The 26,958-nt window shown below is 37.5% G+C and overlaps 1 protein-coding gene across 12 annotated transcripts in view; it reads left to right on the top strand.

Moving 5' to 3' along the window:
* Positions 1 to 26,958, top strand: part of NBEA (neurobeachin) — an 835,610-nt gene that overhangs the window by 726,430 nt on the left and 82,222 nt on the right. For all 12 annotated transcript variants that reach the window (XM_090027554.1, XM_090027509.1, XM_090027581.1 and 9 more), the window contains 2 exons: positions 10,678 to 10,797; positions 24,193 to 24,345. In XM_090027554.1, the coding sequence (XP_089883680.1) occupies positions 10,678 to 10,797; positions 24,193 to 24,345 (273 nt within the window). The remainder of the gene's footprint in view (positions 1 to 10,677; positions 10,798 to 24,192; positions 24,346 to 26,958) is intronic.

Here is a 26,958-nt window from a genome sequence, read left to right as displayed (position 1 = left end):
TTTGTACTGTCATACATGATATTGTCACAGTATCTCAGTTAAAATAACCCTAAAATCTAAGCTTTTTCAAGATTTTGTCTATTGTTATTTGCAGATCATACAGTAATTGAGAAAAAAATCTTTTAATTTCTCTTTTTCTAAATATTGTCAGTATTCTGCAGGATGGAGTTAAAAGGGGAGAGAAAGTTGTCATTAAATGTGATGATCAGGAAAGAATAATATTTTAGTTTTATATTTTCTTCACTTACTTTTTAGAAGAGGGCTCCCAGAAGATTTTTCATACTTCTATTACTGTCATCATCTGGAGTAGCCCTAGGCAAAGGCTAAATAATCATCTGTTTAAGCAAACACATCTATGCAAGAATGAGCAGAATAGGGCCACCTTGACCATTTGCAAATTAGCCAGCCCCAAGCTACTTTAGAGATTCTGCTCCACTGGCTGCCAACTAAATGAATATTTTCTCTGTCTTCTCTCAGTCATGAGCAATGGTATGTCTTTGGGTATCATATACTCAAGAATCTTTTGTAGTGCTGTGATACCCACTGCATAGCATTGTGAATTTAGTAACTTTAACAGTACCTGTTATATGTGGCTGAGAAGAAGCTGACACATTCTGAGAAGGAAATGACAGAGAAGCTTCTGATAAGAGACTTACCAGGCAACTGGTAAGACAACATGGGAGAGGAGGAATTAATAAGGAAGACATTTTTCCCATGTATAAGATGAAATTTTATGGCAGAAAATTGTCTTTAGTGTTATATTACTAATAACCCTTTAGTGTTATATTACTAAATATTTAAATATTTTAAATACCTTTAAAATATTTTATAAATGTTGAAGTTCTGACATATTAAGGAGATCCCTAGGTCTAAAAACCATGTATAGTTCTTCCTAACCCAAAGAAAAGAAAATGTTGATTATTAAATTAGTATACTAAGTGTTCATTATATTCTTCTTAGCTATTTCTAAATTATAACATGTTGTTCTTGAATTGTTCCATTTTTGTGTTTAATAAACAGTGATTTTAATTAAATGTTTGTTAATTTGGGCCCATATTCAAGAAAAGAACTATTTTGTTTGAAAGCTTGTAGTCTGATGAGTCTGCTCATTGTCTGAATGTAAAATAGGGTATTGATAAGGTACTATTCATTCTGATATTAGACTTACGCTTCCATGTTGTTGTTTGTTTATTTAACACTATATGTTCTTACAGTCTACTGACAGTAAAAATATAAGGTCCCTGCCTTGACTGTCTTACAGTATAAATCTGACAAACAGCATAGTGAAAAATGGCAACAGATCAAAGAGAAAGCAAGCAGAAAACAAAGGGAAAGGAAAGCTTGCTTATAAAGAATACTGTTTTCAAGGATTCTGCATTTTATTGTTTCATGATTTTTATTAATTTAATTTTTCAAATGTATTTACATGTTACAGAGGAGACAAATAATTACAGAGAAGAGATTAATGATATGTTGGCAAAGTTGGTAAGATTTGAGGGAGCATTGAGGGGAAAAAGAGCATGTAAGTAAATGTTTATAGTGTCATCACGAGGCTAGTATTGCAATGAGAAGAAATCATGAAAGGGAGGGAGGAGTGCACAAAGTTAAATGTTCAGTAGCAGGAGAGGAGAAGGAAGAAACACAAGATGATTGAGAAGAGCTTTGTACAATACTGAAAGCAAGGATAAGAACAGAATAGATATGCAAAGATTCAGGAAAAATCCTGGGGCTCTTGGGGTTAACAGGTAGGATGGTACTTGAAGATAATTTCATGTAAAATGGAAAGCTAAAAAAAAAAAAGTCAAGCCAAGAAAGCAGTTATAGTGAAGAAGTTAATAAGCTATAAACCAGGCTTCAGAAAATTAGGACAAGCTCATAGCATTGTACTTTTGGGCAAGTTAGTCTAAACTGCGTAGCTTGAACTGATAAGCAAGTGAACAGAACTTTTGATTCTGGAAATGCAGCCACATGCATGCAGTGGCGCAGGCCAGAAGCAGGGGGGGTGCTAAACCACACCTCCTGGCTTGGCTGAAGCAGAGAGCTTGGGCCAAGGCTAGCCCACCTACTCTGCAAGGGCGGGGGGGGGTTTGCAGAGGAGGTGCAAAGCATCCTAGGATGCTGGGGGACTGCGAGTTAACTTGAATCTAGAGGGGATCTGGGATATTTCAGTATACCAGTTTAACTTACATCAGTTAAATCTGATACCACATCTGTCCAGATGTACTTTAAACCAGTATTGGACATTTTCAAAGCAGTTTATGTCCAGCGAGCTTCTGTTGCGTTACAGATCTGAACTGGTTTCCGATCACTTATACTGGTTTTGGTGTCATTTCTGCCCCTAGACTTGGAAACAGTAAGATTTGATGGAAGTTTGGGGGAAGATATGCCATATTTATTTGAATATAAGATGAGGGTTTTTTTCCTTAATCATCATGGGGTAAAAGTGCCTCGTCTTACATTTGTATACAAGGATTATAAATTTTCCACATACAGAATTTAGTTATTGGGAGAGGTCCTCTTATATTTGAGTAATTGTTATAGATAAAGTGGAATATAACAACTAGCTCCAGGTTACACAGGGAAGTCTGCACAAGTAGCCTGGCATTGGCTTGAGACTGTCCCGTTCTGAACCTATCATGATTTATTGCCACTCAAACCTGTCACGATTGCAGAGCAGTAAGATGCATATAGACAGCCGGGCAGCAGGGGAAAGGGAAATTACTCCTTGCCTCCGGCAGCTGCTTGCTGTTGGGGCGGGCTCTGCCACTGGAACCTGGGCATGGACAATATCTCCCTGCCTTGGTAGCAGCGAAATCCTGGGCTCTGCTCTGGGATCATGTCAAAAAAGTATAATTTTGAATATAAGGGAGCAAGGAAAAGTGAAGTGAAGGAAGTGATAGTAAATTCATTATTAGTCAGAGAATCTTCACTGTGCAAATATGCAAAAGGAAACCATTCTCACACTTCATTGATTTTTATGTGACTTTACCCAGAGGTGTGACTAATGGGTTGAATTAATACTATATAGAACTATGTATTTTAAAGAAATACAAATAAAATACCCCATAGTTTGTTGATTTAAGTAGAAAGAGTATTTATAAGCTAAAGTATAAATCTTAATGTGAAACTTCAGCAAAGTACACATATAATAAAATATGTATTTATCGGTGCACTTATTCATACCATCCATATCCACAGACAGTTGGTATATACATAAACATTTGTGGTAAATGCACAAACAGTAGGCTATGCCACATGATCATTAGAAAGAAATAGCTTTGGCTTTATGAAAGCTTTTCTAGCCATCATTTGAAAATAGTGAAATAACTGTCTAACTTATGGTCTTAGGTAGACAATTTAGCATTAACTGTTTTTCCTAAGCCTGCTACCACAAATCCATCACAGAAGCTATGATACTTAGGGTATACTCAGTACCACTTCATGTTGGACCTGATGGTTTTCAATGCTGTATGTGAAGGAAGATTCTCTTAGGACACCTAAACATGTGTTGGACCTCTGCTCTGACATGTGCTAATTAGCATGATAAATTGAGTCTGCTGAGAGTCTGCTGGAGCGTGCTAATTAGCGTGCTCCAGCAGCCTCCACGTGACGTGTATTCAGCATCCCTGCATCTCAAAATGGTGGTGGGGGTGCCTTAACTAAAACTCGTTGAATGAACTTTAGTTAAAGCACCCCCACCAGCATTTTGAAGCATGGGATGTTGAATACATGTGATGCTGTGTGTGCTTTAATTAGAGCCACTCCAGTTAAAGTGCCCCCCAGCCCCCACAGCCCTGGAGCAGGTATGTAGATGCCCTTAGAGCCTAACTCTGTTTTCCTTAGACTGTGATCCATTACTTGCTTAGGGGTTTTTCCGTAACAGGTATCTGTTCTGGTAAGATGTAGTACTATCAAAGCAAAGGAACTGCAGGACTTGTTTTCAGCCTTCCATTCCAAGATGCTAAATCTTCCTGTCTGGTCCTTCAACCATTTTTCTGAGGTCTCAAGATGCTTTTTGTTTGTTCTTATTTTCATTAAAATACAAGCATGTTATAGCTATTTTCTGTTGAATAGGAATTTTAAAAATCTCTTTAAATATATTAGTCAGAGAAGAAACAGCCAGGTCGATCTGTAGTACATTAGTAATCACCTTCAACCTGTGCCATTTCTTGTCACATTCAAAACTGTTACTCCATAGTACAAAAAGACATTGTAAGTATACGTTCGGACCACAATACTCCCCTAATTCTGTGGCTGTAATGGTGGAAAGTTGGCTTTAGCTGCTCTGCCTATGATTCCTCTTGTGGAAAAGGAGTACCCAAAAATTATACACCCTGCATATCATATGATCATAAGTAAAATTTTTAAAACCAAGTTTCTGTTTTATAATAATTCATTTTTATTGGTGTTTGGGTTAAAAGTTAAACTTATAGTGTAAATTTACAGTGTTGAACAAGAAAGGGCAGGGATAAAGAATTATTCCAACTGATGGAGCTAAAAAAAACACCTTTCAGTTAATTTTGTCCTGGAATATTAGGCTGGTGGATTGGACAGCCTTGTGGAGATTGGTAAAGTGGTTCAATTCCACTCAGGCAGAGAAGGGAACTGAACCTGGGCACTCTAAGCACTGATCTTCCGGATGAAGAGTGAGAATTGTAAGCTGCTTTCCCCCACTTCACCAACCATTCATTTAAAAAATTGAAACAAAATGTTTCATTTGACATAGAAAAAATGCTTTCTAGTTCAGTAAGAAAAAATGAACAATTTTAAATGACTCAGCCCAATCCAATTGTTGTTGTTGTTGTTCAGTCCATCTGCCTAATTGAAAATTTAATTACCAGTATTACCACAGCTCTAATCCACACTGGTGGAAGACAAGTGGCCCCCAAGTCATTTTTATCACCGGCAGTGAATGAAGTATGAATTTTATTCCTTATATTGGGGAACAATGAAATGAGTTATAAAACCAATGGTGCAGCTTTATAGCGTTCACAGTAACAACATTTTTAAGTGAAGTGACAGTAATGTGCAGTATAGAGTAACAGTATTAAAATAAATGCATTGTATATGCATAAATACAGATCACTGTAGTTACTACATATATTGTAATATTTAAAATTATTGTGAAATGATGTGAGGGGTCTGAGATAAACCTAGTAAAAGCTCTGAATTTCTGTTAAGGATTAAAAATCTAAAAGATAGACACAACAGGTCCTAGTAGGATAACATAATGGGGCACCCTGTAGTGCTCAACTATTAAAGGTTTAATCCTTCATTATGAATTTTCTTGCTTTTGTATATTTGTCTCAGACGCTTAAAATAATGTTGTCATGGAATTTTGGATTAATGTTTTTACATAATTTACTGTAATTACATCATTTTTCTGGCTTTTTTTTTCTTAATCCACCAACTGCCTCCAGTTTCAGAATCTCAGCAAAATGACCCATAAACTGTTATACAATGATTGTGAAATTGAAGCATCACTCCACCTTTAAATACTTTGGAAAAGTTATGATAGGCAAGGGCTTTTAGAAAGCCAACTTTTCTTCAGTCAGGTTAATAAGATTTAAGTTTTTTCTTTATCAGTAAGAAGGAAAGTGGCCTAGTTCATAAATATTGCCCTTGTAAGCATATAGAGAATATCTTTTTCATTAAAAAACCCTGAATTTTAAAGTTTTCCATAATTAAAACATGTTTTGTAAACATTGTATGCATATTTCATATGTGAAGGTCACCAAGTGAAGCAAATCTGGTCTTGTCAAACTTACTCTGCTTCTTTCTGCATTATGATACATCCCATTCTTTGGACAGTGCTCAGCAAACATGCCATTGTTGAATATTTTATATCTTTCACTTCAGTATCTGTTTCTCTGCGTTGTTCACTGCCCACTACATCCCACATTTGGCAGAATGGGAAGAATTATTCTGCAACATGTATTCACCCTAACCTCATAACTATAACATCAACAAACACTGAGTTAGCATTTTAATTCACACTTTTTGGGTGCTTTACAATTGTGTGGGTGAAGATGATTGCTATTGTTAAAATGTAAGCGCTGCTCCTTTTCAGTCTCTGTTTTTTCTATTTTTGTGAACAATTTCCTGACTTTTTAAATGTGAAAAGGATAAACAAAAATCCGTTATTTAGAAGTAGTTGCTGGACAACAGCAGAATATCCTGAAGTGAGGCAGATGTGGGAAATTTTCAGGCTAGAAGTGTAACTGAAAAATTATCCTTTTATAAGAATAAACAGGACTTCCAACTTTTATGTGATTGCAGAATTTGTCTTATGATCTAGGGATTTTATCTCTTAACTCCAAACCATTTTAAGATTGCTAGCATATTATGAAAGTAATGGGGGTGTCATCTTGATTCTTCTTTATTTGCTTGGTATGGGGAAAAATAGAGAGCTCTAGAAGTTTCCTTTTGTTTTACAAAGAGTGACTGAAGTTGTCTATTGCATCTAATAAAAAGGAAAAATTGCAAAGATATTAGGGGAACAATGGGATGAGGGAATAGGGGAGAAAAGGGAGTATTCTCCACTTTCATCCTTTTCTTCTTTTTCCCTTCTTAGCTCCACGTATGTTTTTCTATATAATTTTAATTATTTCTAAAAGCCACCAAATACTTCCCAAATTGAAATATCCTGCAGTGACTTTTCCTGTTCAGTCCTACAGAATCAGTGTTAAGATTGGCATCTCTCTTTGAAAATTTTTGTAGTGTCTTAACAGGATATGCAATTCCATACGTTGTTGAAGCACATCTCAGGAAGCAATGGAGAAGGAAAAAAGGAACAAAAGTCAAACTACTATTTAGGTGATGTTCATGGGCGGATCTGAGAGAGGAGTGTTCCATGCAAGTGTATTGAGCTCTTTGAACTTGCAGCTGGTTGTCTCAGGCTTTTGCGGTAGCCACTGCTACAGAGTCCAGGGGGCTAGTACTGCTGCTGTTCACTCCACTTTTCTGCTGCCTCCATATTTGGCACCCTCTTCCCCATGTCAAATTTGGAGGCAGCAGAAAAGTAGGGAGTGAACAGTTGTTGTACTCATGCCCTGGGCTCTAGAGCTGTGTGGAAGCAGTGGCTCCAGTAAGAGCCTGCACTAACTAGCATGCATGTATGCATGAACCAGTTAAAGGGGCAGGATCTGACCCTGGTAAAATTCATTATGAACTGATTGAGCTGGAGCTGTGTGCAAATTGAAACAACAACAACAGAAAGATCAGGACATGCAAGAGAATGAACCAGTGAAAATGGGAATGGATTTAAAGGCTCAGGCTGTAACTTTATTAACTTAAACATTCACAGAAAAAAGGCAGAACATGGTGCACATTAGAGACTAACTGGTTCAGAAAGGTCTTGATTCTGATTGTTAATTACTCTCACTGTTAAAAAAACGTATCTTATTATTATATAAATTTGTCCAACTATTAGCTTCCCCATATTGGATCTCATGACCAGAGATCCTGGTTTTATCTGATTTTTAAAAAATCCTCAATTTATGGATTAAAATTGTAACCCCAAAACCACATTTATCCGTACTTCAGATTCCACATGAAACACCACTATATGTGTGCGTATATATATATATAGTGGTATTTCATTTTAATCATGGGAAAATGTGGATTTGGGGATAATTTTTTAATCCAAAAATTGGGGATTTTTTTTTAAATTAGAGAAAACCAGGATCTCTACTCATTACTTCCTCTAGAGTGAAAACCAATTTGGTTTCAGAAGTGACCTCTTCAGGTAGACATTGTAGACTGCAATTAAATCAGCTCTTTTATTTTTGGATAAGCTAAATAGATATGAATTGTTTTATTCACTCACTATAATACATTATTTCCACACTTTGAATTATATTTGTAGCTCCTTTTAGATACCTTGCTATAAGAGAGGAAGTTAGCCATGTTAGTTTGAAGCCAGGTAGAAGGTAAGTCAGGGTAGAAGCTTAAAGCACCCGATGAAGTAGGTTGTTGCCTATGAAAACTTATTTCTCTATGACCCAGTTACTCTTTAAGCATGAGTATAAGTCTTCTCCATATCTGGTCTACGATCATGCAGCTTAGTTTTAGCTGTGTGATTGTAGCCCAGGAGCATCATGGACAGGTGTTTGCCAGTGCCAGGAGCCAGACAGGGAAGTAAGTAACTTGGACTGGAGGACAGGACCGGGGAGAGGAATGGCAGGTCTAGGGGCATGTGGCAGGTCTGCAGGGGAGAGATGGTGGGTCTGGGGGGGCCAGGGAGGAGGCAGGGGGTTGTCCAGATGGGCAAGGGGGGACTCAGGTGGCTAAAAATAGCCCAGTCAGGGTCAGAATGGTAGGAAAAGTGCAGCCTTGGGGCTAGAATGAGCAGCTGGGATTTCCCAGCCCCACAGCTGCACTCCTGATGTGCGCAGACATTTTCTGGGTCAAGTTGATCTATTCCCAATCTAAGTACACAGTAGATGAACTAACTTTTAGATTAAGCCCACCATTTTTGGCCTGATTTACACCTGCCCCCCTGTCCTCTGAATATCTGTACAGATTGACTTGACCATAGTTAGGTCAATCTAAATGTAACAACTACACATACACTAATGTGCTACCATGCCCTGCCTTCTGTTACTTGTAACAGAGAGTAGTCTGGTAATGGTTTCACTGTACAGAGGTAATATGCCCTCTTTACTCTTACTTAATATTCCTCTGCTTATATGTCTAAGGTCCGCTTTCTCTCTTTTATCCACAGGATCATATTTGGAGCGCATGTAAAATTGGTTATTTACTGTGGTTTTTAACAGTTGTCTGTGTGACCTCTTTTCATAGACAGGGACAGCCTTATTAGTCTTTTGTATTTCTTTATTCCTAGATATACAAGTATAAATCTATATTCCTTTCATTACCCTGTGTTAAAATATATATTGTTCACCTTATCTAGGCCAGTCTCTAGAATTAATTTGTCTTCCCCTTTTTGTCATCTGCAAATTTTATCAGCAATTATTTTATATTTTTTTCCACGTCATTCATAAACTATTGAATAACATTTTGCTGCAAATAGATCCCAGTATAATTCTACTCCTCCTTCCCCACCAAAACTTCCCTGTTTACAGTAACTTTCTGCTATCTTATCAGTTACCATTTTAAAAATCTATTTAAATGAACTAAATAATTTTTGCATAATGGTGTTTTTTATCAGAAAGTTGTACAGGAGTGTCAAATTACCTATCAGAAAGCTAACTATATTATGTCTTTTTTCATGAAATCTTATATCTTCAAAAAACAGTAATGAATTTGGATGACAAACCTAAATTCTTATAAAATCCTGTTAAATTGTCATTAATTATACTCACCTTTTAAATTATCATTGATTATGTCTTAAATCAGCCAATCCATAATTTTGCACAGGACTGATACCTAATCCACTAATATTTTGCATGGAAGATCATTTATTCCATTTGTTCTTTTTAATAATTGCACAACATTGGCCTTTTCAGTCCTTCAAAAGTTCCCAAAGGTGCCAAGATTAGTTAAAAGTGAACATTAATGGCCCTGAGAATTCCTTGTCTATTTTCGAATACTCTTGGGCACACAGTATCTAGTCCTCCAGTTTTTAAAACGTTTAATTTTAATAACTTTCTATAGCATTTAACTCTAATTAAACATTTTAACATTTAACCTAATGGTGATTGCTATTTAAATAAAAGAATAAGTGAGGAATTAGAAGAATGTGTATGAAGGTTATAAACAAAATATTCTCTGATTATTTAGTTCTACACAAGTCTTATCCTGGTATATATTTATGCAAGTTATTTAGTAGTTAAATGCAATTTTTAGTTTGATAAATGTACAATGTAGACAGCATAGATAGTAGAGCTAAATCGTCAGTAATTGTTTGGTTTTTTTAGTTTTGGGGGGTTTTTTTGGAAAATAAGAACCTTGGTTTGTTAAAGAGTATCTAATACCTGTTTGTAATTCATAAATAAAATGATGACTTTTATTTATTTATTTGGATTATTAGTTTGTATCTTTGGCTCTTCATGATCTATCTTTTCACCTAGCACCTCACCATGGTATCCAAACAAATAATCAGCATTTCATAGAAAAAAAAATAAAATCTGTAATACAGTGAATTTCCTCTCCAAAAAATAATAAAGCTTTATCCTATCGCATAATAGCCTATCAAAAGAAATATGATATTCCCCATTTAATCCCACCAGCTGAGAAGAAAACTGGAGTGGACTAGCACGTTAAATTAAAAAAAAGAAAAAACCTGAAACTTTGTAGGTGGTTTAATATGATCTAATTCACATGCACAGTCTTGTGCAGACTAGTCCAAGCATAGTAATATATATAACAAAGGGAGTGTCTATGGTGATTTCAACAGAACTGGAACCAGAGTACACCTGCCAGCCAATTATCATGGTTACAGCAGTCTTATAGCAGGGTGAGCATGCAATATAATATACTTCCCTACAAGGATTCAGGTTTATATTGTGCAAAATTCATTATCAACAATAAATAAACATCAAAAGTAAGATATTAAGCATAAAAATATATGTTAATATGATATGTCAATATGAGTCTTTTTTCATTCCACTCTTAAATAGTAAGTTTAAAATGTAAACTTAAAGTCTATTCAGAAAAATGCTGTGTGATCTGTTGTGGTGTGTTCTTAATCTGGACTTGTTTTTTTGACCATAGGAGCCTTTCACCACATTTTTTCTTAATGCAAATGATGGAAAATTTGACCATCCAGATCGAACATTTTCTTCAGTAGCAAGATCTTGGAGAAATAGCCAAAGAGACACTTCAGATGTGAAGGTAGGTTTACTACTATGTACATTAAATAACAGTAAGTGGATGTCTTATGCTTATATAACATAGAAATGTTGTTCAGGGATGTTCATTTCTGGTGTGCTTTGTTGTTTAGGAGCACAAAAAGTTTTTGTGTTTAGTACTATTACATTTAAAAGTAGTATATATAATACATTAGGCAGAAAGTGGTTGTTAGCAACCATCATTGCCATCATAGAAAACAATAAAAGATTCTTTGAAGTTGAATAGTTAAAAGGTGTTTTCTTTCTACCAAAAAAAATCTAATCTAATTTAGTTCAGATAATCAGGAGATGGAGAAAAGCCCAATAAATTGTTCTTTCCTGCTGTTAACTCAATATTTGGCCCATTCCATAAAACACAGCAGGAATTGGATTTGACCTTAAAGTGTCATATTGTTATAGCTTGCCTAGCTCTGGGTTTGCATTGCCTGGGGCAATTAATAAAGCATTAATGACAAGACCCATTTAAAATGTAGGCTTTTCTGTAGAGCTTTAGCTTTTACTTGACTGTGCCTCAGGATATTATGCAACAATACACATTAGATTAAGCCAACATCTACACAATATACAGAAACAGCCGGAGAGCAGAGTAATTTTGCTGTTGTTATTACTTACCTATTGTTAAATACAAAGGGTTATTGTACATATACATGGGATGTTATGAAAAATAAAACAATATCTTGTCATATTTTGAACAATATGATTTTTTCCTGATTCTCATTTCTGTAGTAATAAGGTTGCCTTCAAAGTCTGGAGTGTCCAATAAGAACTGTGCATTCTTCTCTTGTTTAAAAAGATAGTTTTAAAATAAGTGTATATTGTTTAATTCCTGTCACACATATTATTAAATGTCAGAAGGAAGGGAACCTTACCGTAAGCATCTGATTTAATCTGACCAAAAAAAGAACCAATAAAGTTGCTCTTCTGTTTTTAGTCAGGACTCTCTTTCTGCCTTAATGTTAGAGGAGTTTGTACAGTCTCTACCTGCTCTTTGTTCTGTAGCATCTTGATAAAACAGCATTCTTTATGGACTGGATTTCCACCCTAACCTGTGGCAGGAAATACTTTTTTTAAAGGAAGAAATACTAAACTAATTAGTTCCTTCTACTACACTGTAATTATGTGGGTTCCATTGGAACTCAGTGAAATTGTACATCTTCTCCCAGTTACACTTATAGTGACAAAGAATGGAGTGAAGTGCTGATTGGATAGGGGGAGGTACACACATCAGCTTCTGATGTATGTAATATAGGTTTTCTACACATCTGAAATGTCTACAAGTTTTGATTTTTACTTTTTACCTAATCCTAGTCTACTTTTACTGAGTCTTTAAATATGTCACTTTGCAGTCACATTCCTTATCTTCTGTCAATAATCTTGGGCAAGTGATTTAGTTTCTTTGCTTCAGTTTCCCTTCCAGTGATTGTGGTACCTACAATGACTTGGAGACCTGAAACATGTTGGAGTTAGAAATACAGAAAAAAGTGGTGTTCTGAAATATTCATTAGTACCTGCCTATTAATTTGATGACTACCATAATTAAATAGATGTTGGTATCCTGTTGACAGCAGGAGCAGTGTATGTAATTTAATTTGATACCTCACCTACCCACTTTCCATTTAGTTATCTGTTCACAAAGTTCAAGCAAAACCTTTGTTCTGCTTTGAGGTGAAGATTACTTCACAGTGTTTCAGAGACTACTGTGGTGGAGAGCCACTCAAGTTATTCAGTCTTTTCCAGTCTGGCTATCACCCAGCTATGGAAGATATCCTTCCATCAGACTATCATAGAACAAATGATTTCCATAATGTCAGCACCATATAATGGGTTTGCATTGCACGTAATGCACATGAGGCTATGTCTAGGACTTTGGCATGTGGCAAGAGTTGCCTGACTGCTCCAAAATACATTTCTGCAGTTGTACATTACATCTGGCATGTGAAGCCCTAACAGTTTTTACATGAATAGCAAGAATTCTAATTTTCTAACATATAGAAAACATAATGCAGCTGCAAAAGAGTGTTTGTTTGTTTGTTTACCACCTAAAATGTCATGGATTCACACAGAAATGTATCTGTGCAATTTTCAAATGAAAGACAAATGGAAATTATATGAATAAAACCTCATTAATGTTTTGAAAATATAATGTTTTGCATTCCATTTTCATCCTACTATTAATTCTTTATTTTGTTTCCAGTAACTTTTACAATTAAGCCAGTTATTATACCAGCTTTATGAAAAAGCAGTATTAATGCTTATGCCAAATAGTTCTTGTGTACTTTTGCTACATTTTGGAAAACATATTTATGTATTATTAAATTTTATATATATCTATCTATCTATCTCATTCCTTGTTAAATAATGTTCAACATTCACTTCTGGAGGAGGAAGCCTGAAGACTGTCCAGATCAACAGGGTGGTTACAAGCCTAGCAGTATAATAGGCCAACATATCAGAGTATCAGAGTTCCATCTGATGTTCTCTGTTTTTCTTCCAGTTCTGTGACATATACCTCATGTTGATAAAGAAGAGGTGTTTTTATATTTTATATACATACTGGTTAATATAATTCTTCAGTGTTTACATTGCTGGGGTATTCATTACTAGAAATATGTACACAAATGAGGGCGTTCTAGGAAGAACAGCAAAAAAAAGGAGCTGGATAGGTTGATTACAGGAGAAGATAAAAATAAATGTGCATGCTCTGGCTAAGTGCTATCCAAAAGGAGGATGTGATATGGTATACCAACACTCTTAGAGAGGGAGGAATTGTTTATCACAGAACAAAGAGATACAGCTAAGAATAATCAGATGAAATTTTTAAAAGGATAATTTAGACAATGTAAAATGAAAACTTACTGAGCAGGGACATTTGTTTGGTTGTAGATCAGTTTCTCAAGGAAAGCAGAAAAACTTCTTACTTAGGATTCTTATAGTTAGACTGCAAAGAACTAGAAAGTATATAGTAGAGACAATCATGAATTGGCAAGAGGATGAACTAGTTGACCCTCTAGGCCCTTTTCATCGCTAAAGTCTTGTGTTTCTTAGTAATAAATCAAGAATGGGTATAGCAGCTAATTGTTGCTGTTGTTTGTAGCTTAAGATACTAATGAACTACATTTCTCAGTGCCATGACTCAGGGCCAACTTCTCCCTGAGGCCTTAAAGTTCATTCTACAAGATGAAAGGAAAAGAAACTATTCTTAATGCTAGAACTGTCCCATTTCTTGAGATCTAATGTGCTGCTGCTTAGAATACTTAATATATTTTTGCCCATTTGAATCACATACTCTTGCAAGATTCTTAATCTCTAATATAGATTGTTAGCGCTGTTGTAACATTCTGACAATGCTGATTTTAGTCTTTAAACATTGGATAGGGTTACAGTTGAAGAGCCTATTTTGAAAGAAAACTAAATTGAATACAAATTGGAGATCCATTTTTAGCTACCTGATAAATTCTAATCCATATATGATAAATCTGAAAGTAATTGAAACGAAAGTGAGAGCGACTAGATATAGAGCGGTTACCTTATGGATATGAGAGAGACTACCTAATGAATAATTACAATGGTAAAGATCACAGAGTCCTTAAAAATAAAGTGTAACATCCTTAAAATTGAATAGAATTATGTGCGGTATACATTGTACATATAGTCAGTAAAATACCTGAATGTTCTTAAGTTTTTTTGTTGGTCTAATGAAAGACCTGGATCTTGAAATAAGTTATGATAGAAAAGCAAACTTTGAATTAAAACTGTTTTGATAGTATTTTGAGGTTTATTTGGAGAGAGAAAATGAATGAGCTAATCTTTTTATTTGTGAATTTTGGTTTGTAATATTAAATTCCTAAGCAGCAGAAACAAACTCCACAGCATTACTCTGCTCAATCGTTTCACCTCCAACCTTAATATGTGTCTTCTAAAAAAACCCAGTTTTTTTAGTACACTGTTAAAATAATGATAAACAGGCAGCTGGCATTTGCATGTATTATTTTGAAAAACTGCAGTTGTCTTCCTCTCCTTCTCAATCTCTGCCCACCCTCCCCTCTTTCCATCTGTGTGTATGCGCATACATGTGCATTCAGTGTCTTCACAAGCTTAATTTTTTCACATTTAGATAATGAAAATAAGGTTGTGGTAATCTGAGCCATCCAGAAAAGCATGCAGTAATTTCCATTTAATGCTACCTCACAGAGCATGGCATAGAGTACAACACCTTTGAAAAACATAATCAGAGAATTATGTGCAATAGATGATTAAAGTTTTACTTACATGTTTTTGTTCAGTATTTTTATGCTGTTTGGGTTCATTTTCAAAAAGACTCATTCACCTGTATTGAATAGAACAGAATTAATACAGTATGGCTATATTAGCATGGTAGCACACAAGGGAGAACCTAGATAAAATAGTTTATTTTATTGTGTCTCCCTTTATTAATGTCGACCTTCTCCTGTGGTAATCAGTACAAGCTGGAAGAAGAATGACTGTTAGTAGGGTGACCTTTCAGGAAACAAGTCACCCGGAAATGACCATAACTTGGCCAGTCAGCTTTCACATCTTTTTTTCCCCCCTCCTTCCACTCCCCCCTCCAGTTTTTGGTAACATTGACATCTAAAGAATCTGCTGTTCAGGCACTAATCTTTCCTAATGCCTCTCAAACTTGTTATGTTACTTTTTGAATAAAGCATGTAGATGTCAGAAAAGGTAGCTATGACATAGTGTCATTAAGGTGACATAGTGTAAATTAATATAGTTAATGGAGGTACTCATGACTGACTCAATGGTCCAATATGAGGCTTTTATGGAATTAATGGATACCAGGGGATCAACCTTTTGGGGGAAAAAAGAAAGAAAGAAAAAACAAGAAATGGCAGCTTTAAAACCTTGCAGTGAATTATATTAGAAAAGTGAAAACGTCTGTGTTGGATTTGATTTCACTGGGAGACCATAAAATGGTATATTCTTAGGAAAACATATTAAACTGAAATGTCAGATTTGATGCAAGTGGTATACAATTATGATAGTGTTAATAGTGGTCTTCTATCACCCCAAGACATATTTTTAAAGTTTAATTTCTCAGCAGCTTGGATTTGTCACAAGCTTATAAATTAGAAAATGTGTTTTGGGATGTTTCCTCATACAGAGACACCATACATATAATACTATTAACTATACCTTGGGGTTTTAGAATAGCTATTAAAATAAACTAGAGATCACATTTACAGACATGAAATGTCTATTATAATATTCATTTAACCATTTTTTTACACCCCTTGGTAGTTTTACTGAATCATTCTTCATTTGAGATGAGCCAAGCTGCAAGGGCTGCTTGAAAGGTAGCTGACTATTAAATGATAGAAAGCTAACCTGTCTTATTAGAAGTGTGACTGAAAGGGGAGCAGAGGAGGTTACCAGCTTGTGAAATGTCAAGGAGAACTAGACAGAAATTACTGCAAATGGATTTAGATCACTAGAATCCCCAGTTTTATTAACTCTTTGAACTTTATTGTTGTATGAAATTACACATGACATGTTATACAGTCTGAAAGACTTATTTGGACTCTTTGATACATTTTGGCAATAGCAAAGAAGCCAGTAAATATCACTATACAAAATTATACTTAGGTTGAACACAATACAATAACATATATTTAAAGTAAAAAAACCTTTAATAGCTGCCTTTTTTGTTTAATATTTATTATTTATGTCACTTTTCTCTGCATTTGCCCATTTTATACCTACAGGCTGGCACAGGTTTTAAGGATGCTTTTTGTGTTACAATATAGAAGGTATCCCATTTTCTGTTGAGATGTGTAGACTCTTGTGCTGTTCAAAGTGGCTGGAACTTAATCAGATAATTCTTTGAGATTTGGCTTTCTCTAATTTTTTTCATGCTGAAAATGATGTTTTTTCTGAAAACAGTTTCTCAACCACATCTGTTTTAAACAGTTAAATACTTCATAGCTTGAACAAGCAGCTTGCTTAGAGAAAGTATTGACAGACACAAGTTCCTGGGGTAACTAGACTAGTAGGTCCCAGCTTCTGGTATGCATACTATACTGATACTTCAGATCCTGTTACTGGTATTCTGAGATTTTCTTGCTGTTACTATGTTAATGATGAGCTTTTTCAGCAGCGGTTCTCTTCCAATGTGCAGAAACTGGAATTTGTGGTAGTCCATGTTTTGTGGCGAGTTGTAGAACACATATACATGAACAAGAAATTAGAGACACTGGCTGGAATAGCTAAGGTATTAGTTTCTGTAATACAACCTATGAAGTCAGTGGAAGATGGTCATTTTAGTATTTCTGCAGGGCTAGGGAATTACACATAAACTGGTACAAGTGATCAGTGAGGATCTGCATTTTCTGTTTGCCACAGGAAAATGTGGATGTTTTCCATTTAAAGAGAAAAACATGGATTTTCCCCTTTTAAGGAGAAAAGCCCAGATTTTTTTTCCTTTAAAAGAGAAAATCACAGTGCCCTTGTGCCTGGTGCCCCTCACTTCTGACCCACAGCTCTGCTGGTGCCTGTCATTCCCAACCCACAGCTTCCTGGGCCCTACCAGTGCCCCTCACTCCCCACACACAGCCTGCCTGTGGGCTCAGGGCTTCCCGCCCTGCTGCCTTCTCCTTGGGGCCTCCACAGCCCAGCAGGCAGGACCTGCTGCAAGAGGGCAGACCTAGGCAGAAAAGTGGGTCCTAGTTGTTGGCTTTTCTCCTTTAAAGGAGAAAAAATGTGGAAAATGGCAGCTTTCCCTTTGCAGGTAGATAGAGTTCCAGCCTACAGGGGGCACCACATACATGTGTGCTGGATTGAGGCCCCCACAGTAAGGTAGGGAAGGAATAGGGCAGGGCATTGTGTGGGGGCCTGGGGCTAGGAAGGGAATGTGCAACCCTAGGGCCTAGCCAGGGTGTAGGAAAGAACCACGGGGAGCTCATCCAGGAGATGGTGAGGAGGCTAGCTCCCTACCACTGTGCGCACTTCTGGGGGGAGGAAATGGGGGAGAGGCAAATGCCCTCCTAGATCTGTGCATGGGGTGGGGACAGATATGTGCTGCGCACTGCAGGCTCAGTGTTCCCTGTCCTGCTGCTCTTCCCCTGGAGCCTCTGCAGCCCGGTGGGCAGGACCCAGTACAGGTAGCATTTAATTTTAATCACAGACAAATGTGGATTTTGTGTTGTTTGATCAGAAAATGTGGGGTTTTAAGCAGAGAACCTGGATCCCTGGTGATCAGAAACCAATTCAGATCTGTAATACAACAAAAGTTCAGTGCACATCTTCTTGGCGGTTCATGCAGATGAAAATGTTAGAAAGATAACTGCCCACATTGGTGGGCAGGCCTGCTGGTGACTAATCAGTCCAATTGCAGAGAGGCAAATCCTGCTGTAGTGGTTACACATGTATGGCTGATCACTAAATGAGGGTGTATCTTTCCTCCTACTCCTCTTCTCCTCAGTGAAGGCTCTGCATTGACATTCAAAGAAGGCTGTTGCCTTTTTGATTTGGAGCTGCCAAGTACCCCAGTCTGCAACCTGTGTTTCCTGCAATTTGTGGTCAATACCATAGGCAGAAAAGGACATCTTCAGAGTGTCTTGGAAGCGCTTGTGTGGGGCCCCCGTCACGTTTCCCCATTATTAGTTCCCCCTACAGCATTGTCTTTGGTAGGTGATTTTCATCCATCCGGGCCATGTGGTATATAATCTACTTTCAAAATGGCTGAAACTGGTTTAAGATAAACCTGGATGGATATAGTATCACACTTAACTGCTTTAGGTTAAGTCCCTTTATTGAACTTCTGTCCCTGATCCCCACCAGATTCAAGCTGACTCACACTTACTCCCAGACGCTTTGCACCTCCCCCACAAACCTCCCCTATTACAGGGTGGGCAGGTTAGGCTTGGCCCAAACTATCTACTCCAGCTGAACAGGGAGGTATGCTTTAGTTCCCCCTGCTTCTGGTCTGAGCCACTGCAGGCATGTGGCTGCATTTCTGGAATCAAAAGTGACTGTCTGTTCACTTGCTAATCAGTTCAATTTACACAGTTTAGATTAACCTGTGAAGATTGAATCAATTCAAAAAGCTTTGGGCTTTTTCACTGTCTGTACTTTAGCCTAGGTTGCAAATATTTAATTAAATGAAACAGAGTTCACTGCATTCAGATTTTGTAACTATAATATTTGGTATGCACAGCTTGGAAGTAATCTACCATGGCTTCCAATATTTATGGATAATAAGCCAAAATGGTATATTCTACAGGGAGTCATTGCACAGTTCAGACAGATAGTTTTACACTACTTCATGCTAGACTTGCATTCATATACCCTGCTGATCTCCAAGCTAGCAAATTTTGGAGGTGGTTTGGGGTTGTGTTCACCTTAAAGATTAACTTCCTATTGCTTTCTGGCTGTGATGACATTTAATTTTGACAAATTTAAATGAGAGTTTTGTCTAGTCCCTATCAGGCAGTGGAGTGGCTGTTAAAGCTTTTCTTAACATGTGTTAATTAAAAGCTGAAGTTGAAGGGATATAGTCAAACATGGACAAACTTTGGCTTAAACTAAATATATCAGTAGGACTGAACTTCTCTGGGTTCCAAATTATCCTCACTTCTAATGAATTTAGCATTATTTATGAATATGAAGTATTTAAAAGGTTAGATTTAAGCATAAATTTAGCTTGTTAGACTAGGGGCCAAATTCCATTCCATCTATTAGATGTCTAAGTAGATTTAGGCACCACAATGTAATTCTGTCCCACCCTGTTCAGGTCCCGAAAATTCTTTAGTCATGAACTTTTGTAACATCTTGCACTTAAGTCTGAGTCACAAAAAAGCACCAAGGAGGAGTAACACTCCTTTTCCATTAGCTGTTTTTCATGGATTCAAGCATGTGGAATAGAATCACAATTAGGCTCTTAAATCCATTTAGAACAGAATCTGTCCCTAGGAAGCTTTAGTATATGCCTAGTGACCAAATAACAAAGGACTGGAAATTAATATATGGTACATATATATTTAAAAAGATGTTAGGGGTGTCACTGGGAACTAAGGACCAGACATCTATGTCAGAACAGTACATTGAAGCACCATTTGAAAACAATTCTAGAACATCTAGATAAACGTGATAAAACAAACCGTCATAACATTTGTGAAGGAAAATCATAATTGTCCAATCTACTTTAATACCTTAGCCATGTTCACAAATCTGTGGGTTAAGGAAAACCAACAGATGTTCATTTGGACTTTTAAGAAACCTTTGATAAAATTCTTCAGAACAGCTTTTAGGGCCCCCCTATACATTACAGGTATTGTGCAATGAACTGGTTAATTGCATAAATACTTGGACTAGGGATGGACATTACACACAAACTGGTTTAAGTGATCAGAAACTGGTTTAAACCTGTAACAGAACAGACGTTCAGTGCACATAAACCAGTTTAAGAATGACTGAAACTGGTTTGAGATAAACCTGGTTGAATGTAGTATCGGGCTTAACTGATTTGGCTCAAACCGGTTAATGCAATGTCTGTCCCAGACCCTTTGCTGGTTTAAGATAAACCAGACTCCCCCAGCATCCTGGCATACTCTCTGGGCTGGGCATGGCTTTCTGTTCCACAGCAGGGCTTTCTGCTCCACAGCAGGGCTGGTCCCTCTCCTCTGCTTCCTGGCTGGAGCTCCAGAGACTGTGGGCTGCTTCTCCCCATACCACCACCACTCCTTGCTAAGCAGGAATTCCCACTTCCCCTCTGCCTTGCTGATGAGGTATCTGTGTATTAGCTAGCAGACCACATGCTGTCTACTTTCCATGCTGAATCAACAGGTAGAATCAATAAGCAGAATCAACAAGTAGCTGGTAATGTCCCTTTATTGTTTTCTTAACTGGCTGATAAACACTGTTATCAATTCCCTGCTGGGCTAATCACAGCATCCTGCTGGAGCCTGGCCACTCTCAGCTCCATGCTGTGGAAGGAAGGGAGGGCTGCTCTAGCATCCCCTGGCTTCTAGCCTGAGCCACTTCAGACATGTGTCTGCATTTCTGGGATGTCTGTCCAGTTACAAAATTGATTTAACCTAGCCAGCTTAGACTAACCTGCAAAGACTGAATCAATTCAGACTCAGGCTTTTTGAATGTCTGTCCCTAGCCTGGGAGACCAACTACATGTGCAAAGTATCTATTACACAATAAAAAACTCTAACCAGCTATAAAATTATACCTTAAAAATGTGTACTAACTTTATAGCTGAGTGCTAGTGAGCTTTAATTTCTACATGTATCAGGGTGCACGATGCCCAGTGAAAAACACCTGGCCCCTAGAGATTGTGGCAGGTGGGATCCCCAAGGTCCAAGGGTTTCATATACCCCAAGCCCTAGGCTTTGCAATAGCTGTGATTCCCAGGTCCAGGGTTTTCATGCACCCCCAGAGTAGGGGAATCACCCTGTGGTGATCCTATGCCCCCATGGGTTTCCCCAGTCTCTGAAGTTCCAGTGGAATCACCCTGTGGTGATTATCCAGCCCTGGGTGTTTTTCCATACCTCCGTGGTAGGAGGATTGCCCCTGCAGCAATCCTTGGGCCCTGGGGGTTTCCCTGCACCCTCAGAGTGGTGGGATCACCCCTGCAGTGATTCTCCAGTCCCAGGGGTACACTGGGCACCCCTACACCTGGGAGCCCCTCAAGTGAGGGAGGCTTCTAGCTGCAGGAGCTTGTTTACTGCTGGTGCAGGGGGAGTCTGGGGTCAGGCTCCCCCTGTAGTGGCAATAAGGCATGATGGAAACTAATGCACAATTGTGTGAAACACGCATTAGATCCCACAACACATTTACCTGCATGTGTAGAGGGGGAGTAAGAAAAACTAGATATTCTGAAGTAAGAAGTTAAACGTTATTATACATTAGAGACTCAGTGGGCACATCTACACAAGACATTAGAAGCTCAGTTGACTAATTCTGCTGTACATTAGCGCATCATGGCAAAAGCTGTGCTAATGCTCAGTAGAATTAGTCAACTGTGCATTAGGGTCACATAAAGAATATGTGCTGGTGCTACTGTGCAGTAGCACCAATTATGGTGTATTACATTTAGTACCTGTTATTACAGGCACATTATGGCACATTAATGCATGTGTAGACATGCCCAATAAGAGGCAGAAAATAGAGCAGGAAACAATGACCAGTTTTCAAAGTGACCAGTTTTCAGTGGGATGCCACAAGATTCAGTGCCAGGACTGATATTTAATACATATATAGAAAACAGCAATACAACAGAATGAGGTGGCCAGAATAGGAAGGGAGAGCCTGGAGACCTTGGCAGTGGTAGGAGGAAGGCACTGGGCTGGGAGTTCACAGGGCACACATCTTCCTTGCTACATACCACAAAGTTGGGTGTTCTCCATGCTGCAAGGATGTACTGCCCATGCACATGCTGCTCCAGATATCCAGGGGTCAAAAAAGCCTGCGGAAAAAAAACCTGGAGCAGTGCACACACGGGCAACATGCGCTGCTGAAAAGTGGAGCCAGTGCCACCCAGAGCCACGCTGTGGCTGCCAGCCAGGCTCCACACAGCAGAATCACCACTGCTTCAGCCCTGGGAGATCTGCAGGACTGCATAGTGCTGGCCCCTCAGCCTCCCCTACCGCCCTTGGGGTAACTTACTGTGTGCCAAAATGCATATAGCATGGGTGTTCCCTGGGGACAAGTAGCTGCAGCACAAGGTGTGCCACTGCTACTTGTCCCTAGGGAACCAAACATCCGTGCTGGTCTGGATGTGGCCATAGAGTCCCTCAACAGTCTTAGAAGGCATGGATGGAGGGTCACGGGGAGAGGAAAGAATATGCTTTCAACCATATCAGAATGAAAAACCCTTTTTTAGGATTCTTTAGAGGTAAACTAATTAGAGGTAATAATATAGCCAAGTTAGGCTTGCCAGTCAGTAGTCAACTTTATTTTACTCTCAAAAAGATACTCATGTTTTTGGATACAGCACTGTTTTACCTTTTACTGTGTGAAATATTTTTTAAATGTATAGATTTATGTAGCTAATAAATTATGTAAAAACCTGTTAATGCAAAATCAGACATGTCTCATTTGATTACTGTTTTACATTGGCTAGATATTAATTAGTGGTATATGTTAGTCTAACTGAATTTATGTATTTTGTAATACAGTACAAATGGTATAAAAAACAAGATAAGTTGCACTAGTAAAATACTAAAAACTGTAACATTCATGTATTTTTTTAATGGTAAAACTTGAAAAGACCTCATCTGCTTTAACTGCTCTATTCTCTATAGAGTTGCAGATCAGATTTAATTAGATACTTTAGTGTCTGTGGTGATTTTTTATGCTCTGTGTATCTGCAGTCTTTGAACGGACCACAAAGAGATTCAGGTTTCAGGTGCTGTGTCATCAGTTTTGATCACGTTACACAACTGAATGCCCTAATGCTTTTAACAATGTCATTTGGTGAACTTAATCCCTATCTAGATATTAGAGGAAAAGATGGGGGGCTTTAAATCTACAGCTTTTTTCTATTATAGTAATTCAGTACAAGCCGCTTAAATAACAGACTTCTATGAATGCAGAAATTTATGGTCTAAAAATCATAGTATTTCTACTTCAACTTCTTCAAAGTGTTATAAACTTCACACTAGGCACTAACTAAATATTAATACAGGCACAGATATGCTTTGTTTCCCCTTTACAGGAATTCTCAATTCAAGTTGCACATATTTCAATTTTAAAGGAATTTTGATGTGCTGGCAGCTTTCTGTTTACATCTTTTTATTGCTCTGACTGCAGAAAAGTCTGCTAAGTTTAATTTGTTTTTTCTGCTTCATGTAATCAAACCACCACCTCTTTGCCCATAAAATTAAGTGATATATTTATTAATACAGTAGATAATATTAATAGTATATTGGTAAAGTAATATTAAGATTAAACTTACATTACCAACATTCCTTTCCGTAAAAGCTTGACAGGTTCATCCTTTGAAATGTTTTGTTAAATAGCGGTAAAAGGTATAGCATAATATGTTAAGAATGATCAGAGAAAATTTCTTCTGTGTGCAATCCTGGTATAATTTCCTAGTTTACTAACTTGCGGTGCTCTTATAACTCATAATTTATGGAAATGGATTGATATTTAAATCAAGATCTGTTCAATATATTATTATGCAATGTCTTTTCAAAATTAAATACAAGAAAAGGATTACAAAACTATTCTTGTCCACAAAATTATAAATAATGCAGAAATTATTTTGCTCAAATGGGAACAGTTATCTTATAAAGTTATTGTGACAGAAAGAGAAATGCTGAAAACAGAATGTATCATTCAGCTGCCTTGTTACTTATGCAGTGTAACCTGCTGTGCTTTTCCCTACTAGGAATTAATTCCAGAGTTTTACTATCTACCAGAGATGTTTGTCAACAGTAATGGATATAATCTAGGAGTCAGAGAAGATGAAGTTGTTGTGAATGATGTTGAGCTTCCCCCTTGGGCAAAGAAGCCTGAAGACTTTGTCCGTATCAACAGGATGGTAAGAGAGATTTTTGTTAAGCGTTAGTAACAAATCCAGTATTTTAACAGGCTTATATACAGCTCGCTTTTCACCTCTGCAGAGCTAGGTTTAAAACTGTATGAAGAAAGAGTGGGGGAGGGTTTCCATTCAGCTCTTATTTGACAGAACTCTTTATTGTACAATGGATTTTCCTTTAATGAGGACCAATAATGGAATTGTAAATTCACTTATTTGCTCCCTTGGGAGAAGGCAGTCTGACAAGCATCATTTGGACTATGCAAAATATCCTGAAAAATTAAGAGCCCAATCCTGTAAAAGACAGAGCATGCCCTGCAAGTGAGCACAAAGAAAATTTAAGGTCCAAAGGACAGAGATCTTGCAAAAAATATTCCTTGCATGATTTGATCCTTCCTCCTTGAACATTCAAAAGGAAGTGTTTGTGCTGGAGTATTGGACTAGTATGTCACCAACTGTAGTCTCTGAATGGGCTTTTTTTCTGACCAGTCATCACAAAGTTTGCAGAACTTGGTATTCAAAGAGTTGAAAGGGACTTCCAGCATCATGTAGTTCAATTCCATTTTGTGCAAACACTTTAATCTGTCGTGTATATTTTGCTTTAAGAAAGTAATTTTCAATAAGTTAACAAACTTGCAATGGAAAATATCAACTGAAGAGAATTTAAGAGGAGACTATTTATTCTTCCCTGTTTGCAGCAGTGGTATGTCATGACAAAATGGCTTGATTTATAGTTTTGATCTCTGTATTTAGCCATTTTTTCTGAAGTAGTAATATGTGCCGGGGGTGCTCAACCTCCAACCCACGGGCCAATTGTGGCCTGCGGAGCCATCACATCTGGTCCCCCGATCTCCCCATAGGTCAGGAAATTTGGCAGTGGGGCGGCAGTGGCCATTATTAAGACGACCCCCCTGTCAGATTCCCAAACCCAAAGACCCATGCAGCCCAACCCCCCCTCCCTCCCCCTCCCCCACAACCAACACCAGGTTGTGGTTGTCCATCCCCTTCCACTGCAGGGCTAAGCTACACCCTCTCTACCTTTCCTTCTTCCCCCATGCCACCTTTCCCCAACCAGGGTTGGGTTGAGGTGAGTCAGGCCCCCTTCCCCTCCCAGCCGAGCTATCCCTCACTCCTCTTCTTGTGGCCAGATGTGGACCATCACACCTGCCTCAGAACTACCAGATCCAGCCTGCAGATAGACAAGCTCCAGTTCACAAGATGGAAGTGTTGAGTACCACTGATTTATGCCATTCCAATCTAATATGACTGTTTGGAGGTGTTTATTCAATACCATATTATGAGACTCAGATTTGGTTTTTCATATGCATGAGTGATTAATACTTTGTTCATTTTGCAAGGTTGTTTGCAGTAAATATAGCAGACAAAGATACATTATGACAACATCACAAAAATCTCTCCAAAAATACAATGCTGTGTTAAATAAGAATATTTCTGAGCTGTCTATATTTTTTGTTTATTATGATAACATCAGTAGTAAGACATATTTTTAAATCTCCAGGGTTATTTCTAGCTGTATTCCTGAAATCAAAAAACACATTATCTGTCAGTACCTATCAGCTGTGCCCATGAACATATATAGAGTTGTCCTACGTGGACATCATTTCCTGAAGTACTTTGTTAATAAATAAACAAACAAAACACTAGAAATACATTACTTCACTTCAGGGTAATATATTCCTTCTTAAATGTCTGGCTCAGTGGATTTTGATAGACGTTTACATATTATAACATTCTTTATAAGAATCGATGATCACCACAGTTAATAGTAACGTAAAGGTCCCAGTCTTAAACCCAGTGCAGCCAGTCATGGGGAGCAAAGACATGGAGAAGAATATTTAGACAGACTTCTTATTCAAGCTCTCCATGAAATTTTATAAATAGTTTCGTTCTTCTGTACTAAACTCTCCTCTTTTTCTTTTGTATTTTTAAAGGTGTAAAATTTTATGGGAAGGAAGAAAGACAATAAGTGATAATTTGAATATATGCAAATCTGTGATTGCTGCCATTTTGTTTCTGCTTTTGGAAAAATACCTGAAGGGGTTCTCTGTAAAGGTTTTCTGCAGGGTTATTTATGATTGTTAGAGAAAACAGCTGTTTGCTTGAATTTAAAGTACTGCATATATATCATTTACAGCATTATACATTCAATAAAGGATTGGAACTAAAAGTTGCAAACACTTTCCAAATGTTAGGGTTGCACAGTACAAATACCTAAGTCTGTACATCCATAAGTATGCTCATCTTTCCAAAGAACAGAAGAGGAATTTTTATGATTAGGGTAATATTGAAATGCTTCAACTTACAAAAATACTTGTCTCACACATACATCTAAGTATAATCTAATTTACATATCATGCTTCCCTTCCCCAAACTATAGCCTGAGAAACCTGCAATTTTTATCCATCTCTTGCTGGTTTTCTGGAATTTTTTTCCATTTTAACATCTACTCCCCAGTGAGGACCTAAGTCATTGCTAAAGGTAAAGTCCAGTCCTCAACAGATCTATATAATCTTCGACAAAACAGGTCACTTTCCCTTCTTCCTCCCTTTTTGATAATAGCGGGACTCAAAATAGCCAGCGTAATGGATAGGGGTA

Source organism: Crocodylus siamensis, chromosome 1, assembly GCF_052110815.1.
Source record: "Crocodylus siamensis isolate JL-2025a chromosome 1, ASM5211081v1, whole genome shotgun sequence".
Lineage (NCBI taxonomy): Eukaryota > Metazoa > Chordata > Crocodylia > Crocodylidae > Crocodylus > Crocodylus siamensis.
This window is presented reverse-complemented; position numbering and strand designations above follow the sequence as displayed.